An 18,252-nucleotide genomic window follows, 5' to 3' on the forward strand; every position below is an offset into this window, starting at 1 on the left:
TGAGCAATCCCACAGTACTCTTTTCTGCACACAGAAACTCAGGGAAAGGACAGGGGAGAATAGCAGTACTAGCATCACACACGCCCCCTCCCTCCCCAGAGACGCTGCATGTATGTGCCCTCTCGGCTGCAAGTATGCGCTCTTTGCAGGCCAGCCACATGGTGCCTCTTTCGCCTTGAGCTCGTCCTTCTTTCCCCTGCCCATCCGGATTGTCACCAACACGGCAATATTGGGGAGGGTGGGAAGGATACTTACTCACTTACTCTTTTTTTTCAGCTGCCGAGTATTACATGTAAAAGAGCAATGTACATACCTACATAGCCCTCCATCTTTTGTCTCGCCAGGGGTCCTCCTCACCTGGCCTTGGCAACCGCCCCCCCTCTCTCCCACCCCCCTGGTCCATATCTGCCATGACCGCCTCAGAAAGACGAAGAGAGAGAGAGAGGTCATCGAGTTAGGCATCTCTTGTCTTCCGCGAGGAGTGATGGCCGAAAGGAGGGGCACGGCCTGAGGGAACCCCGTCGGAACGTCTGGAGAGGCGCAATTCAGCTCTCGGGCAATGGCAGGATTTCGACCCAGAAGGGAGTCTGACGGTGGCCTCATGGCCGCTTTTCCCGCTGCCTCTCTGGTCTCCATAGCCTCACTGGCTGGGCTTCTTTCCCTCAGGGCGGGCTCCTCTGCTGCTAGTTTGGTCATGGATGGACAGGCCTATGCGAGCTGTTGTCTGTCTCGTCGTGTAGATAAATATGTAGCTGTCTTGCCACTCCGATCTGTTCTCATCATGATAGTTCTCCTCATCAGACAATATTGGGCACAGATCTCAATACACTGACACAGACTTATACTCAAGACTCTTTGAATATTGTTTGTTCCACTTACAAGATGCATCAAGTGGGCGTCACCCCTTCTTCCTCATCCCACCCCACCGTGGGCGAGCCCGTCGTGACTGGGGAAGGGGGTTTTCTCCAGTTCCCCTATCACATCTTTTTGCTCTTGCTTCTCATAGCTCCCCTCGTTCATACATACCGCGGCCACAAAAGGCTGGAGAGGCGGCCGCTTTCTGTCCGTCTCTTCAAGCTTTTGTCTCAGATGAGATACAGAGTCTACTCCCTGATCTACAATGCCGTCCTCAACTCTGCCAGACCAACACTTTCCATCAATATCTTTCCAAGGAAGGTTGTCGTCACAGACCCTTCGATGGAAAGCACCCTGTCCCGGCATACCTCGGAGACGAGCCTTGCCAACGTCATGTTCCTCATTGGCCGCCGCGTGTTCGGCTTGAGTGATGGAACGATTAATGCAATTGGCTCATACGATCCTCGTCCCGTCCATGTTGGCGAATTCTCCTCTGCGAGCAACGTTAGGGCTCTGCTTGCGCAGGTATCTGCCACTGCAAACCAGAAGCTGCAGTGCCAGCCTGATGTTCAAGAAACTGAGCTTGGACCTTGGCTGTTCAAGCTGACTAGCTCGTCGGTGGCGAGTGCCCTCTGGGGCCCGGAGAGCCCATGGGTTGTGGACGAAGAGTTTCAGACCCAATTCATGTAAGTCCGGTCTCCTTACCTCCCCCTTGAAGTCAACTTCGTGCTAAACAACGCAATAGGGAAATCAGCGGCTCGCAAATGACCCTTTTGAGGCCGTTCTCGAAATACACGGCCCAGGCAGCCCACAAGGCCCGAGCTTTCATCATTGACAGGCTGAGGTCATTCCACTTCAAGAACAGAGATTCCAGGCTCCGCCAAATCGCCCACCGAATCAACGCCGTCGTCCTGTCCGACCCGGACTGGGAATCCAACAAAGACTACTTCAATGTTGAGCTTCTTACCTCGCTCGGACTTCTTGTTACACCAAGCAGCATGGCCGTCTGGATGATCCGTCATCTCTTGTTGCGTCCGGATCTATTTGACAGAGTTGTCAAGGAAGCGCGTGATCCCAAGAATCTCGACGCAGAAGGCAACATCGATGTTGCCCGCATCCGAGAGTCATTCCCCTTCTTGGCAGCCTGCTTGTACGAGACGTTGAGACTACACATGACGGCGATTCCACGCCTGGCAAAAGCCGATTTTGACATTGCGGTGCCAAACTCACAACCGATCCATCTCATGTCGGGAGATCTCATTTACCTTGCCATGTCTTCGTTCAACAGAGACGCAGCAACATGGGGCTCCGACGCCAACATCTTCTCTCCCGAAAAGTTCCTAACCAACTCTGGCAGCCTCTCCGCCTCCATGGTTCGAAAGCTGCGAGTCTTTGGCGTAGCTGGAAACTTGTGCCCCGGAAGGAAGCTTGGCTTCGAGACTATCCTGTTTGTCGTGGCCAATCTGCTTCGCGACTTTGATATTGAGAACCCTAGAGAGGGTGAGGCTTATCCAGAGCCAAGGACTGAAGATGGGTTCGGCATTGGCTTTGAGCGATGCTCCAACGAGATTACAGTGAGACTCAGGCGAGTATAGAGAGTGTCGGGGAGGTGCTGCAAGAAAGGTTGCGTCAACGAGAACGACGAATCATCATGTATCATGTTGGGATGGCTAGATTGTTGTTGTTTGTCTTTTCTCTTTCCCTTTGCTATTGTTTGGTTCACATAGAGTTCTGGAGGCTTTACTCTGTGCAAAGCAGTTATGATCAAGGTCGCGAAAGAGCCTGGAGCCCTCGCGGGATGGTGTAAGATACCTTTGGGTGGATGATACTTTTATTTAGATCTGAATCAATGCTCGATCTGACAAATGAGTTGCCTTTGGCAGTCTTTTTACTTTTCGCAATCAACCGTATTTGGCTCTGGTAAATGACGATGTGAGGTTGAAGTTGACTCTGTGTAAGAAATTTGAATGGATTAATAAGGCTGAGGAGAATAAGGTAGGAAACGTGCTGGTGGTGTAGGGATCGCGGCTTCCGTTCTGTTGGTTGGATAGACTGAATGATGCAATTCTGGTATCACGTCATTGGGGCATCTCATAGTCTCAGCTCCTGTCTGTTGCCCCGCTACAGTGAGTTGAAGCTTCCTTATTGACAAATAAAGGCTATCGGGTGAATGATATGGAAAGTGGCAGGTATGCAAGGTGAGATGGAGGGGTTGAGGGGTAGCTCTTGCTTACGGCGATTGAATTGCATCATCTGCACCTCGATAGTTTTAACTTGATAGGGATTCCCTCACACCTCTGCCAGAGCTCTCCAATACACTATTCTGCCATCTTCACTTTTCTTGGCTTTATCGCTACAGACCTTCGCAAGTCCGGAATTATTCCCTTTCGAGACCAACAACGACACAATGGCTGTCCCTCCCAAGTTCGCGGGCCACAAGCTCGTCCTCTCCTCGGCTCGGCCTACACTATCAGATTCATCCGTGCCTGGCGCGACTCACACCTTTGAGCTCTTCGTCGACTACTGCTGCCCCTTCTCCGGGCGCATCTTCAACACGCTCACCACCAAGGTCTTCCCGGCCATCCGCGAGAACCCCGTCTGGGCCGACAACCTCACTGTCGTCTTCCGCCAGCAGGTGCAGCCGTGGCACCCCTCGTCGACGCTGCTGCACGAGGCGGCGCTCGCTGTCCTGCGCCTGGCCCCCGACAAGTTCTGGGCCTTCAGCGGCGAGCTGTTTGCGGCGCAGAAGGACTTCTTCGACGTCAGCGTCGTCAACGAGACGCGCAACCAGACATACGGCCGCCTGGCAAAGGTGGCTGCAAAGGTGGGCGTTAGCGAGGAGGAAGTCTACAGGCTGCTGGAGATTCCGGAGAAGGCCGGCGACGATGGAGCTCTGAACATTGGCAATGCCGTCACCAACGACCTCAAGGTGATCACCAAGATGAACCGCCTGGTGGGCGTCCACGTCACTCCGACGGTTGTTTTTGACGGCGTTGTTCAAGACACGAGCTCGGGCTGGACTGTTGACCAGTGGAAGGAGTTTTTCACCAAGAACATTGCGTAAATGCACAAGGAGGAAAGGCTTGTTGAAAAAGATGAAACTCTTATCTTGAGCAATGTACTGAATGTAATCATTTCAAGCTGTCACTCGCGTGGTGTAAGTGCTGTAGTGCGTATTCAATGGCTGTTTGGCGGAGCATGCAGTCAGTCAACTATCAGCTACTATCGTTATCGCGAGTGTGGACCAACCCAAATCGGCCTTTTGGCTCACAATTTCATCTCAAAGCAACATCAAGCAGCACTCAACTCAACTCATCTCACTCTCCATATATCAGTTCAATTGAGATATAATCTCAATTTTGATTGCACACAACCAGTCATGTTGTCTCTAAGATTATGTCGTCAAAGGCCTTTCAGCACATTCGTCAACGCCTCAACGTCTCCCCGCCTCATCAATCTGCAGCATCTCACACGGATCCGCCACCCACGACACATCGAGAGCAGATGCCTCCAGCGATGCTACGCCCAAGCATCCAAGAAGCCCGACGTCTCCAAATCGAATATCTCAGCAGCCGAGCAAGCAAAACAGCAGGCCAAAGCCGCCGCCGCCAATGCTGGATCGAAACGCTATGGTGAGGGAGGCCGGATCAGCAATAAATGGCCACTATATGAGTTCGAGGGAACATATCGGAAAGCTAATGATGGAGACGACATATAGATATTGCCGAGAGACTACTCATCTACCATGCTGGCACGGGGCGGATCACGTTTCTGGCCATGGTCAAGGTGACGACGCTGTTTCTGGGGGCGTTTTTCACGTTTATTGTTGTCCCGGGGTATGTCAAGGCTGAGAAGCCGGAGTGGGAGATTATGGGAGGTGAGTTTGTTCTTTTCGCTTCTTTTTTTGAGGGGCCATCGTCTCGCTTTATCTGAAGTCGTGAAGGACGATATGTGAGAGACGGGTTTCACTCTCTTCATGAGGAAGATGGGGACATGTCGTCAATACCGTCACCATGGCTATCATCGCTCACAACCAGCTGAGCAATCACGGCTGATCATCTTATCCATCTGCCTCTCCGTTTCCCTATTCTCCTCCTTGTCTTCCCTCTGCCCCCTCTCTGTCTTGACTTTGACAGCCGTAGCTAACCCCGCCTAGTCGCCCTCTGCGGACTCATCCCCCTCTTCTTCGTGGCATACACAACGTCGCCCTTCACGACCCAAATCTACATCCACCTCCCCCCAGCCGCTCGTACCAGCCGCCCAGCCCTCGAGCGCTTCATCCACGGCGCTCTGCCCCCTTCCACGGAGCTCACCCTCACAACCATGAGCGCCATTGCGAAACCCCGCTACAGCACCATGCAGCTGGGACACCTACGTCCGGCAAAACGACGGTTCGGCATCGTCAATTACGTGCGGGATGCCGAGGGTGCAATGGCGGAGAACGAGACGCGGAAGTGGTATAACTTGCGGGCATTGACCAAGTTTGGCGTGCAGGAGGTGAAGACGGATAAGAAGAAGAAGGCCAAGGGGACGAAGATCAGGGACTTGACCGAGGCGTGGATATGGGATGCCGTGAAGGACAAGATTGAGAAGAGGGCAACAGCCGCAGCAGCAGCCAAAGCGTCTTAGGCACCTCTGATATCGTTGACGAGGTATGACTCAAGATCCGTCCATATACCGGACCGAACAATGCCATCCCAGGGTCTTGACCACCAGTATTGACCTACGCGTCATGCAAGATCTAAAACCTAGTCCCGCGTCGAGTGACTATAACTTATCGAGATCTGTTCCGGTTACTATATATACCTTATACAGATACGCACTTCCCATCGCCAGCCACCATATCCACAAGGAATCCATCAAGCCAACGCTAGAAACAAAACGAGCAACATGCCCGTTCCCCATCGACGGGATGTGACCCGGGCCGCATGCTCGATCTCCATTGCAGCTGCGTACGGGGGCATCTTGTTGCTTGTAATAGTAGCGTCCGTCTACACGTCGATGAAATGCTCCGTGGGTTCGGGTTGGAAGGGTTCCAGAAGCCTTTCCAGAGATGCCATGTACATCCGCGTGCGGGTTCGCAGTGGAGTAGAAGTTCGCTGAGTAGTAAGGGCCAGATCAGCACCCACCGGCCTGTCGATGTTCCAATAAACACATCCTCATCTTCTGCAAGCCAAGTATCTATCAAAGATCCTCTATACCTGGATCGGAGAACTCTGAACAGCTTCTCGATATAAGTCACTCCCCCGCCCAAAGCCAAAGACAATTCCTCACCTGACTTCACCTTGACCAACCCCTACCTCATCCTCACCGAACCCTCACCTCAACCCCCCTCTTCCCCTCCGAAAAGAGTAAACAAACGAGACAAGCAAAGAGAGAAAATGAGACACACACATAAACATTACCACAGCCTCGCCCCAAATCACACCACCCACACCAAAAAAAAACCTCCCGACCCCCCTGTTCCCTCTCACATGCTTTTTTTTCTATCTCTTTTTCTTACCTCCGACGAAACTTTTTCTCCTAAGATCCGATCCCAACAGCCAACAACCACCCAAAAAGCCTCGGCATTTCGACTTTTTGCTCCCTCCCACCTTTCCCCTTCCGAACCTTGCCTACCTAGGCCAACAGTGCATTCATCCTAAAGTTATTGGCTCCCCCCTCTCCCCTTTCTGCTTGCCGCTAATATCACGCATATGCATGCATATGCCGTACATTACATACACTTAGCACCACTACAGTCACATGTACTAGCTGTAAGATACTTCTATGGAGTACTCGCAAGTAAAATGAAATATGGCCAGTCGAATAGAAAAAGGGGAGGGGGGGACAAAACGCAGGCATCAGACGAGTAAAAACAAAAGACCTGCAGAATCAGAAACGCCTGCAGCAACGTTCCATGCCAATGTCCACAAGCTCCTATCATCACATCTCATATCCAAGTAGTCCAACCACGTAACTGGCCTTGTACATATTGTGATTCGTAACACACCACCCTCTATCTCTCTCTCTCTCTGCCTTGCTTGCCTTGCCTAACAACCACCAGTAAAGCTCCATCCATCCCACATTGATCAAAAGACCCAATGAACTTCTTCGTCACCCCCTCCTCCTCCAGCAAGGCACACACACCCTCCCCCCCTTTTCGAAATTCCCATGTTAGGATCGAACCTTGCAGCAAGGTTTCCTACGGAAGCCGAGAAAGAAGGCACGAAAAGGCAATAGACAATAGGCTAATTAGCCCAGCTTGACTGAAAGCGTACAACTTTCGCCGCAACAACTCCACAAATTCCACCTTTTGGCCTTACGCATGGAGTGCTGCAGTGGTTTCTGGCGATGAATACAAGTTCTTCGGTACGGAGTACAGACTCGCTCTTACATGGGGGGTCGGAGCCCGGGATATGGGGCCTTGAGCAAGGTAATTACATACATACACCTGCACTACTTTGCCAATCACGAATATTCGCTGTAAGACGTTATTTCTTGGTCTTCTGAATGTCATTGGAGCGGCTTTCTACTTTGGTATTACATGCGCCTGGAATCCTTATAGAGAGACGGACGGAACCAGTCTGGAAATACGCAAGGAAAAGAAGTAGTAGTAAAGGAATGAAGAAGAAGAACCCCAGATGCCGTGTGCAAGCTGCTCATACTCGTAAACACACATCTGGTCTCCAAACGCTAACAACCCGCCAAACAAACTACATACAAGATGAAAGAGCTTCTATAAGCTTTGCTCCATACAATCTCTCTTCATCCAAATCACTCACATCTCATACACAAAGAACCTATCTACGTGTAAATAAATGTTGCCTCGCAAGGTAGGAGGGCCAAGTTCCCCAGAAAAGCCTCGTGCTCTCCCCCCTTCCTAGCGCCGCTCACACAAACCCCCAGACCACTTTCTCTTATCAATCTCTCACTCCAAACACCGTACATCTCTCACAACGCCCATACAAGCAGCATCGTGTATATCGACACTCTCGTCCGTCAAACCTCGGCTCCATCAAAGCCCCATCGGTTCCGAGCCCTCTCTCCTCCCGAAACACGGGACCTTCACCACCCGTTCCCCCCCCCCCCCCCCCCCCCCCCCCCGCTCGATCATGGCAACAGACTGACGAGGATGTTAGAATCATGATGGAGAAGAAGAACCTTTGCTCGGGGCTCTAAGCGACAGGAAACCTCCCCCCCGTCTCGACCCCCCGTACTACCCGCCCCAATCTACCAGCGACGCATCCTGCAACACGTTTCAGTTCTTCACCTCCAGGTTTTTACCCAAGAAACACACCATCTCATATCCTTTCTTTCTGTACTACACTCTCATTTTTGTCTTTATCTACGTCTTGTCCTCTCTCTCTCAAAAGGGACAGATACTCAAAGCTCCGCTCGCCCGCAGGCCCAGGCTGGGTTCGGCTCTATTTCGTTGCAATTCCCACTTTCAGCTCCAGGCACTGCACCCCAGACACAAAGATGCCAAGTAAGTTGTCGACACAAGCACATGTATCTTATTAATTCGTACCAGCAGAATGTGATGACTCCGTACCTTGATCGCCACTCGCCCAATCCTGCGCCTGAGGTCAAAACAACTCCACATTAGACGAGGCTGTACACGCGCGCGCGACAGCTTGAGCATGCCATGAATCCCGAACCTCCGGACCTTGGCTATCCCCTACTATGCACTGAGCAGAGGAATGTTGAGAAGCCCCGGCATTATCGTACATGATACCATAGCCAAGAGGAGCCCATGCCTTTTTTGTATCTACCAGAAAAGAAAATGCATAATCCATTATCATCGTAAAACACCGTGCCATGTCCTCCACAAAAGGGATTCTCGCATTTTGCCCATCAGCCAAGTTCCCCGACTTGAACCAATGATGCACCGAGATCTGGCAAGATGCGAATAAACCTCAACGCCACCGGAACCGCCCGTCATATATTCATTACCGTCCTTTACCAGGAGAGCCCCCAGGGCGTCAACTGGTTATCGATATCGTTTTTGTTGTGCCAGGGCGCCGCCTCTAGAAATTCTCCCTCTCTTTCCATCTTTCCTTTTATTTTCACGTCCAGGCCTCGTCGCCGGAAAATCCCCCTAGTTGTAGAAGAAATCGCATTCGCAGAGCACAGTAACCACACATGACAAGATGGTAATACATAACAAAGGCCCAAGTAGAAATTAGTCAAAAATATCGTCTTCATCCAGCATACACAAGAGAGGAAAAAACTGGTGAGACTGAAACGCAAAAAAATGCAGGGAAGCTGAGTAAAACAGGACCATCAAGGAGGAGAGGTATCATATGCAACGTATATCGTAATGCTGCAGCTGGCATCATGACCGTGCATGAGCCAAATGGATCATCCAATCGTGAGACGTCGGTGGCTATTTCTCAAAAAAAGAGATCACGACCAGATCGATATGTAATCGAAGATCGAGAGAAAACCCAGGCCATGAGGCATGTTCTCTCGACGAGAAGGCCCGCTAGCGGCGTTTCATTGCCGGCGTGGTGCCGTCATAATCCCAGGAGCGCTTGAGGCCACCTTCGTAAACACTGGCTACAGACTGCTGCCACATCGCGGGCGTGATAAAAGTCGGCACAGGCGCAGCCGCGTATTGATGTGGCGGAATGCTGTGTTGTGAGCCCGCCGACAACGAGGAGTTTACAGCATGAACGTCATCAATGGTAGGGACCTCGGGTGCACCTGAGGACGAGGACATGTTGAGCGAACTGGCCGGAGACACGGGATTGGGATCGGATTGGGCGGGCGTACCAAATGTGGTGTTCCATTGTCTAGTCGTCCGGTTAGTATATCATTCCGCAGATTTACATTGTGAGGATTCATTCAGGGAGTGAGGGAGGCGGCATGCTATGAAAATAATCCAAGGGAAAAAGGAGGAGATGAAAAGGGAAAAGACGAAAGGAAAGAGAAAGAGCAAGAAAAGGAAACATCAACTTCGCTGGTAGAGACCTACTCAAATATCTTTGCCGGGTTCCATGCTGGCTGCTCCGGTAGAGCCATGTTCGGTGAGATGCCGGGCCCGACAGCCTGTGGCATCATGACGAGCGACTGTGCAGATGGGGAGTCACTCTTGCTGTCCAGAGGGCCATTGGAGATTGGAGGTGATATGGGGTGGCTTAGGTAACTGACTGTTTGACCGCCGCTCGAATCCAGTGCCTGCTCCATGGAACCAGCGCGCTGGACACCACGGAATCCGGGAGGGCTGGCACTTTGCGATGGATGAGGGCTTCCGTACGGGAAAGATGGCTTCAGTGCAAAGGGCTTCCTAACGTCAGCTGAGAAAGCCTCCCTGACGGCGTCGATCTGTCTCTGTAGTTCTGGCATTGGCCACGCTTCCATCACTTTTTCCATGATCCTCATGTGGCGAGTGAAGAACTGCCGCGCATCGGTATGGAGATCGGGATCCGGGGACACGATTGCTACCTAGTTTCAAGAGTTAGACCTTGTCAAATACAACACAAAGCAATTTCACTTGATTTCTTTTTTTCACGCCCTTGCGCAGAGTAGAGAGGGGGCAAAGGAACTGAGCGCGGCTTACTAGATGAAGCACAATGCACGAGAGCCCGGCGTAGACAGTGAAACTGAAGCCGCGCTGCATGCACTGTAGCCCCATGGTTCCAAACGAATTGAGGACAGCTTCTTGCAGTCGGCAGAGAGCACGGGCGGCATTGTAGCAAATCATCATGTGATGCTTCCATTGAGCCTCTTGCGTTGTCGGATCGAAGAACGACAACTGGGGCCGGTGGAACAATATCAGAGTCAGATAGTAGTATGAGTGAAGATTGCCGAGGAACGGCGAAGGCAGCCACGGCGCCGAACCGTCGGGTGGGAAAGTGACGCTAAGATCAGATGGAAGCTCCGCCAGGAACGAGTTGAAGGCGTGGTCCATTTGTTGAAACTCTGGATCGAGTCCCCAGTCCTTCTTCTTCTTCAGACGAACGTAAATGCTGGTTATCCTGGCAATGTTTCGGACGTTGCGAGCAAAATAGGTGAAGTTGCGCGAGATGTGATATTCGGCATCGTCTCCGCCCGGAATGGGCTTTGGCACGTTGAAATCTACAGAGTCGAGATCGACAGCCAAGTTGTAGCGACCTATACACACAAGTTTGAGCCCTGAGTTAGCAAGCCGTTCCTACGGAAACTGGAGAGGGTGTTGATAGCATCATCGCCCGTGTAGCTTCTTCGTACCTTGTGGAGTGCCCACCATGACTTCGCAAACAAAGACTGTCTGCCAAATCCGTGTGCGCAACTGACATTCGGCAGGGCTAAATCCGCAATGTCGGCCGGCTTGGTGCTCCTCGTAATGCTCTTCTAGCGAAAGGTCTTTGGCCATCTGGACACATTGGACAACGGTCATCCATGAGCGGTAGTAGTAGCCTCGTTTCGGTGCGGCTTCCCGAGCCTTGAGGATCATCAGCAGCGCCTGAAGAGTGCTTAGTCGAGGGACATCCATAAACGCATCGGCATGTCCTAAGCTCTGGTTAGTACATAAGATATAGTTGTAGGCTGAGGATGGATGAAGCAAGGGGAGACGCACTTGAAGCCAGCGCCAGCCATTGCTGACCTTGCGCCGGCTCGTCGGCAAGCCGACCTCCAATGGCGAACAGAGCTTCTAGAATCAACGGGGAAATGGAATCTCTTGCGGTAGCCCATTGGCGGTAAAACATTGACCGGTCGAGAACGGGCACATATGGATGGACATGTGTAAAGTAAAGATCGAAATAATGAATCGCGGTTCCTTCGTCTGGCATTAATTCAGGGGGGATACGAATCCTATGCCCTGCGCCAATCGAGATGGGGGGTAGATTGAATTCTTCATCTTCATCTTCCACGGCGGGTTCTTCGCGCCTAAAAGATGCCTTATTCCTCAGATACGGCGCTGAGACAAGTCAGTCAGTAAGATGGAATCTCTAATCCATGATGCAATTGAGTCATACCCGTTCCAATCTCATTCATCTTGAGGCCACCCAAAAGGTCCGCCAGATCCTGTTGCTGATAAGAGTCGGCTGAATAGGCGCCTGGTGAGGAGCCCTGCTGCGACGGCTGTTGCATGGGCGGCGTTGGAAAGGCATCTTGGGGAGCTATCTGTTGATCGACCAGAGACATTTGCGGGGGAACCGTGGTGTAGTTGAGGCTGTGTTGAGGCTGTGAGGCATCATATATGGTCTGGAAAGAAGCTGAAGTTCCGTCTTGATAACCGCCCTGCGGCGCATAGACATCGGTTTCGGATTTAAGGGGAGCTTGTCCTTGCTGGTGGGAAGGCATTGCCATCTGCTGAAACTGGTTGGTCGGCGGAACAAAAGTCTCATACGTCGTCGAATCAGTTGCGCCGTCGTATCCGTTCGGCCGGACGCAGTGAAGCTTGAGGCGAATGCAAGCAGAGCAAGGCCAGGTGTTAGTGGTAGCTGCATCGCATTTGATCTTCCGTCTGCGACAGCCTTCGCAGGCTCGCATCACTAGGACGATCGTTAGCAATCTTGATGGTTATGCCAGCTATATGAATAGGGCTCGGATAGTACCTTTGAGCCGCTTGTGGCGATTGTGCTCATCAACGAACACATAGTCTATATGCAACAGTGGCAGGTTAGCTGATGCTCCTTTGCGATCTGTCGGCCGAGGTATAGGCTTTCGATAGCTGATGTCATCGTGAAGCTGGTTGTCCCTTACTTTTCTGAGTCTCCCTCTGAGGGTATTGCTGAGGCGCAAAGCTGTAGCTGTTCATTCCCACATTCTGGGCGCTTTGTGCGTCCTGAGGCAGAATGCGACGGACGGAAGGATCATTCGAGGACATGGTGGGACGTTATAACTAATGTGCTTTGATGAATATGTTGAGCGTTTGCTCCGTGTAAGTCCAGGTCTCGTAATCGATATAGCGAATTGAGGACTGGTAGGCAGTATCGCCGGTTCAGCGTCGGGGTTGTCGCGGCTCGGAGTTCGTGTACATTAAAATCACCAAAGCGGCGGCCCGGCGCCTCGGTATGGTGTTGTGGTGTTTTCGCCGGGAGCGCGGATTCGGACGGGTTCGGCAGATGAATCGTGGACCTTGGAAGGCAGAGACTCGGCTTGTGGATGCAGAATATTCGACGTTCGCCCGAGAGCCGCAGACTTACACTCGCAGTGTCGATTTCGAGCACGGAGTCGACTTGAGTGTATTCGCAGAGTTGGACCTCTGCGTGCGATGGCGTCGGGCAGTGGCAGAAGTGCTGCAGGTATAGCAGAGTTTAGCAGTGGTGGGCAGTGGAGGCAATAGATGGTAGCAGAGGGGCATGGCGGCGTTGCACAAAGTTCCAGCAGGAGCGGACTTTTGGGGTCGCCTTCCAGTTGGCTCGAACCCGGTCCAGTGCAGGCAGTTGCGCAGGACAGGGGGCCGGAGGCGTGGGTAGCACCTGCTGTAAGTACAGTGTACCGAGGCACTTGCTCAGAAACGGAACAGGAGGGGGTTTCAGAGGAGACGGGGGGCGTGAGTCCAGGACATGAACTGAGAGACGCTCAGGTTGAAGGCGACGGGACAGCCAACACTGGGGACAGCCAAGGAGCAGAAGCGGACAGGGGACGTCAAAGGCCATGGGTGCTCGTACCAAGTAGCGGCCTCCACTGATTCTGGGGACTTGCTTGGGGCTGCTTGTGGCTTGTGGCCCAGACTTTTGCATGTTCGACAAGCAATTACTAAGCTGTACTTCACAGGTACTAGAGGGCTGGCGCTGACTGAGTGGGCTGCACTGGGCGGCTTTGGGTCTAGGCGCAGCTGCTTAGTGCCCGCGCCTCGCGGCAGTACAGTGCAGCTGTGCCGTCCCAGCGGTATCTGTCAGGTACTTCTGCCGTCGCTGCCATCTCGGGGCCATCCAGCGATCCCTGCGAGCGGTGCAGCCTTTCGACATCTGGAAGGATGCAATGTTCTTTGACCTCATGGGTTCAGCTGTCTCTGCCATCTGAGTTCCATGGGCTACTACCACATACCAGATGCCCTCGGGGAAGAGCCTGGGCAGAGACGGAGGTTCAACAAGCGAAGTGTTCTTCGACTTCGATGAACAAAGAAGGAAGACGCCCGCAACAGGGAGATGATACTCAATCAACCATCTGTAGACGTTCTCGCAGACACTGTTGATGGCGACCCTCTTGATGGAGACAAGGTTTCTTTTTGTTCTTTTTTGCTTCCTTGCTCACTCGTTCCCTCCATGCCGGCAGCCATAGCCGGCAGCCAAAGCAGGGGGCGAGGGGGGCGACATGCGTCGACCAGTAGTTGGCAGCGAACATTGATGCTTCAAGGATGCTGTGTCTCTCAGCCTGGGGTTCAGATCCCGGCCACGCCAATTGACTGGCTCATCATCGAGCATCATGATGAAGGCGAGATCCCTGGACGAGCTTAGGCCATGACGATAGCTGCGGTATGGACCCTGGCGCTGCTTGTGTCGAGGGCATCGTCGGCCCATTGGAGCTCAATTCCAAGGGCCGCCTTATTTAGCACCTTGTACTTCTACTAATAAGCAGTCGCCGAACGTAATAATCAAGCAACTCACATTAATCATGTCATACCAGGTAGGTAGTAGCCTGTGGAACTGTCAGTTGCGCCGCCAAGTGCCCGACAAGAGGTTCCAGTGCTGTACTCGTACGAAAGCGAGTTCAAGTTGAATCTATCTTTGGCAGACACAGGTACCAAGCATACCTATAAATGACCTTTTTGATGTCAGTAAAGGCCATGAATAAAGCCTGAGGAGAGAGCTCGCACCACATAACGGTATACTACTATATGGAAAGATCCTGTATATCCGTATCCCAGATCTTGTATGCATCCGCTCCGGCACCCACAGGTTCGGAGTTTGCAGCAAGCAGCCCCGGGTACAGACAGACGCATGCCATGCTCGTATTCTGCCAAACGGAGACACGGTGCGCTGCTATTCGCGGATGGTACGAAGCACGCTGTACGCCAAGGGCGATCACTCAGATTAGGGTGGAGTGGTGACAGTCGAGGGTATCCTCAGCATGGAGTCGAGAGAAGGTTTGGCCTGTCTGTCTTCCGCACGCTCCGGACGGAATCATGCTTGTGGCGCAAAGGGGGAGCCATCGTCAGGGTTTTGCTCTTTGCTTAGATATACGATATGTACCTCTTCCCCACAGCCCGGTTGAGGCTGCTGACCACATGTCAGGAAACGCGCGCCTGCATACACGCGTGGTACCTGTCTGGTATTTTCAGTTGAGGACTGGACCTTCATACGAGTAATACCTTGTTTCTGTATCTTGTTTGACTGCGGCACCTCGAAGGGTCGTGTCACCGATTGTGAAGGCCATGGAGGTGAGTTTGAGGTTAGTCAGCAGCGCGAGGCGCTCCTGCCAACAACATGGACCGAGCGCCTGATCCAAGTGCTGCTGTCCCATGGATGTAACATGCACGTGTATTCGAGCGTCTGGAATTCGATCCCGTATAACGCAAGCTCAAGGCTCTTACCTAGTTTTGTGACTTGGTGGCATAATGCTCGGTGTTACTAGTAGTAATCTCAGATGATGTTTACTATCACTCCCCATAGACGAGATTGGATACATGTATGTATATTGCTGCCCCTGATCTGCGAATATCACTAAGACTTGGACTATACCAAAGACATCTCACCTTGCTTGCTTTTAACTTGGTTCCAAAGCAGATTTCGGGAGGTGGTGCCGGTAAAGTAAGGTAGGTACAAGCACTTACCACCTGCGTGCCTATAACAGATCACATATAGCTCCAGGTACTGATCACATCTCATAAGGCAGGTACAGGCAAGAAAAGGGGAGAGAGACATACATACATGTACCATCAAGAGGAACGGTCAGGGAGCGTGAGTTCCTCATCTGCGTGTTGCAGGCAAGATGATGACCGGATAATCCAGGAAGCCCAATCAGATCAGACTCTTTTATCTGTGAATGCTACAAGGCGTACAGAAGCAGTAGTAGTATTCTACAAGTAATACTCCGTACTCCGGGCATGCATGTGTGATATTATATATGCAGCAAGGATGCCAATCCCTTGGAGACGGTAGGGCTGGTCAGGAGTAGACTCCCGGACTCCATATACCTTACACGTGCTTGTAGGACTAGTAATACTTACGACTAGTATGAGTCTTGCTGAACCCGTATGCCATTGCTTGGAGCAGGCTCTCTCGTTGCTGCAGATATAGAGCTACTCTAAGGACCAGTCAGGGCCTGTGATGTATTACGTAGGCTGGTCAGTCCATATCGCAGGGAACACCTTCATCGAACCTTGCAGGAGCGCGAGTCCATGCTAGCATCCGGCTCTTTTAGTGGCACGAGCTTCCCATTCCAGGCTCCTCTCTTTCTCAATCAGGTTTATGCATGAGGTGCCTGTCTGCAGCAAGACAGGGCTGCGTGATTGGCCATCCGTCGACTCTGGCAAGGGAGGCGGCCAAGGCTCCCTGGCCTCTGCAGCTCTTTCGCTGCTCTGCTATTCGATGAGGCACTGACCTCTGTGGTCCTGCTCGCATGCCCCCTCCTCCTCTTGACGTGCGGATACTTGGACGCAGACAAGGCCTCTCTCTCCTATCGTCAACAAGCGCATCCTGACTGACATCCATGATCGCTACAAGTGTCTTTAGCCAGGCAACTGATTCCCCGCCGCGCTTGGATCTGCAGAAAAGCTCCCCCGTGAACCCCCTGTCGAGGGTGTTCGTTCCCTTCTCTGAGTGTGCCCTCCTCAAGCGGCATGCAGATGCAGAGTAGCGCCCTGACCTGCTGCAAGTGTCGTTCTCTTTTGTCTGCTGCATCTGCCGATAGGTCTGCGACTGCTGTTACTACAAGGGAACAGCGACCACCCACAGCAGAATTGGTTAAAGGCTGCGTCGACCCGACGGACGCGGCCGCGCGCACCGGCATCTTGGGTTCATTTTGGGCGGTGTCCAAGGTGCCGCTCACCCTGGCCAGCTATCTCCGCACGCTTTGGCACTTCTTTTGTCCGCGATCATCCCATTTGATGGATTTGACTGCAGTTGTGAGGATGCTGATATGGTACGTCTTTGAACGTGCTGCCAGCACACACGAAGCCAGTTATAGGAATAGTAATACAATCCTAAAATCCCACTTCTCGGAGTAAGTAACATGAAGGTAGGTAGGTATTGGCACCACTCAATTTTTTTTGGAATAAGTACTATAGTTTTCCCTTGGCAAGAGTTGAAAGGGATTGGCTATCCTAGGAGGCATATTGTGGTCTCGTCTTTCGGTAGAGTCCGATAGGCTAATGGATGACTCTGCCAAGCTCGAGCGACGGGAAGTTCCGGCAACCATCTCGTTGCGTGAAGTTGCAACAGCCTTGGGGCTGAGCACCCCACTGGAGAGAGCTCCTGCTTTCGTCTGTCTTTTCACATTGACTTCGTACATGATGTTCAGCTCGCTTAGACAGAGAGGATTCTTGCTCCAATCCAATCTATATCCAATGTTCGTGCTCTTACTGGAGCAAATGATCTCTTCTAATCTCCAGGGCTCGTCATCTAAGCGCCGATACAGCGTAGCACCACGAACGGAGTCTATGGTGTTCTTGCGAATGCGTCGGCGACGTGCGGTGGAGAAAGCTGCAGACGACTGACCATTGCCGCGCGTCGCAGATACATACGCACCGTGATACAGGTGAGTCGAGTGCAAGAATGGCTGCGTCTGTGGAGCGTTTGCTCCTCCAAGATGCATGCCTTCTTTCATCGAGTGATGTTCACGAGCCAAAATCTCCTATAGCACCACCGCCAATGGCGACCCTCAAACCTGGATGAAGGTACATGTATCTGCCAAGTAGGAGCCTGGTCTGCTCCTATTTGCCATTTGCCAGGAAACTCAGACCCATTATCATCCTATCATCATTTGTGATATTGATACGGTGCTGAAGAGACGCCTATAACTCGTACGTGCGCACGGCAGTATTCGGTCCTTTAGGTTGTACACTTTGCGGCACATCACGTCCCGACTGCGAACACCGGTCAGCTCCGGAGGGCGCCGCGCTGGGGAACTGGACGTTTGGTACATGTAACATTTCCGCATGCAAAGGGCTCGGCACTTGTGGGAGGCCTTTGAGCGTGGCCCCGTTAATACTGCACGGCACCAGGCTGTCCATCCCTGAGGACTGCAATGCAACTGCCTATATCCCGCGATCTATATCTCGTAAAAGGGAGTCTGCCAGTGCCAGAACAAGCGTTCTTCAGTCGAACTGATGACCAGCCCCATGATGCTGTTAGTACAAAGGAGACTTCAACTTATTGTCTAGACTGGGGTAGTATCTATTACTCGTACGAGCCCGCCGTTGGAAAAGAAGCGCGAGTTTGGAGCAACCCTTCTAGCGTGAGCAGGGCTTCTAGAAAACATAAAAAGGTCCAACAGGCGGCTTGACCTAGCAAACCTACTAAGTTGGTAGCAACCAACACG

General features: G+C 52.2%; 4 protein-coding genes across 4 annotated transcripts; 3 read left to right on the forward strand and 1 right to left on the reverse strand.

Annotated features, from left to right (window-relative positions):
- Positions 1–1,089: 1,089 nt before the first annotated feature.
- On the forward strand, positions 1,090–2,450 carry BBK36DRAFT_1157010 (cytochrome P450; the record flags this gene model as incomplete). Its single annotated transcript, XM_024893979.1, has 2 exons — positions 1,090–1,541; positions 1,601–2,450. The coding sequence occupies 2 exons, from the start codon at positions 1,090–1,092 to the stop codon at positions 2,448–2,450; spliced, it is 1,302 nt and encodes a 433-aa protein (XP_024752081.1).
- Positions 2,451–3,262: 812 nt separating this feature from the next.
- On the forward strand, positions 3,263–3,919 carry BBK36DRAFT_1112189 (hypothetical protein; the record flags this gene model as incomplete). The annotated part of the gene is made up of 1 exon (XM_024889783.1): positions 3,263–3,919. One exon carries the CDS (start codon positions 3,263–3,265, stop codon positions 3,917–3,919), a length of 657 nt encoding a protein of 218 aa, XP_024752082.1.
- Positions 3,920–4,234: 315 nt separating this feature from the next.
- On the forward strand, positions 4,235–5,484 carry BBK36DRAFT_1191828 (hypothetical protein; the record flags this gene model as incomplete). Its single annotated transcript, XM_024896738.1, has 3 exons — positions 4,235–4,487; positions 4,574–4,732; positions 5,012–5,484. 3 exons carry the CDS (start codon positions 4,235–4,237, stop codon positions 5,482–5,484), a joined length of 885 nt encoding a protein of 294 aa, XP_024752083.1.
- A 3,838-nt stretch (positions 5,485–9,322) lies between these two features.
- On the reverse strand, positions 9,323–12,656 carry BBK36DRAFT_1191833 (hypothetical protein; the record flags this gene model as incomplete). The annotated part of the gene is made up of 8 exons (XM_024896739.1): positions 12,529–12,656; positions 12,381–12,425; positions 11,799–12,317; positions 11,399–11,740; positions 11,050–11,331; positions 10,400–10,917; positions 9,815–10,284; positions 9,323–9,632 (listed from the first exon to the last, which is right to left on the reverse strand). Exons 1-8 carry the CDS (start codon positions 12,650–12,652, stop codon positions 9,323–9,325), a joined length of 2,610 nt encoding a protein of 869 aa, XP_024752084.1. The 5' UTR covers positions 12,653–12,656.
- Between the last annotated feature and the right edge of the window lie 5,596 nt (positions 12,657–18,252).

Source organism: Trichoderma citrinoviride, assembly GCF_003025115.1.
Source record: "Trichoderma citrinoviride strain TUCIM 6016 unplaced genomic scaffold BBK36scaffold_3, whole genome shotgun sequence".
Classification (NCBI taxonomy): domain Eukaryota; kingdom Fungi; phylum Ascomycota; class Sordariomycetes; order Hypocreales; family Hypocreaceae; genus Trichoderma; species Trichoderma citrinoviride.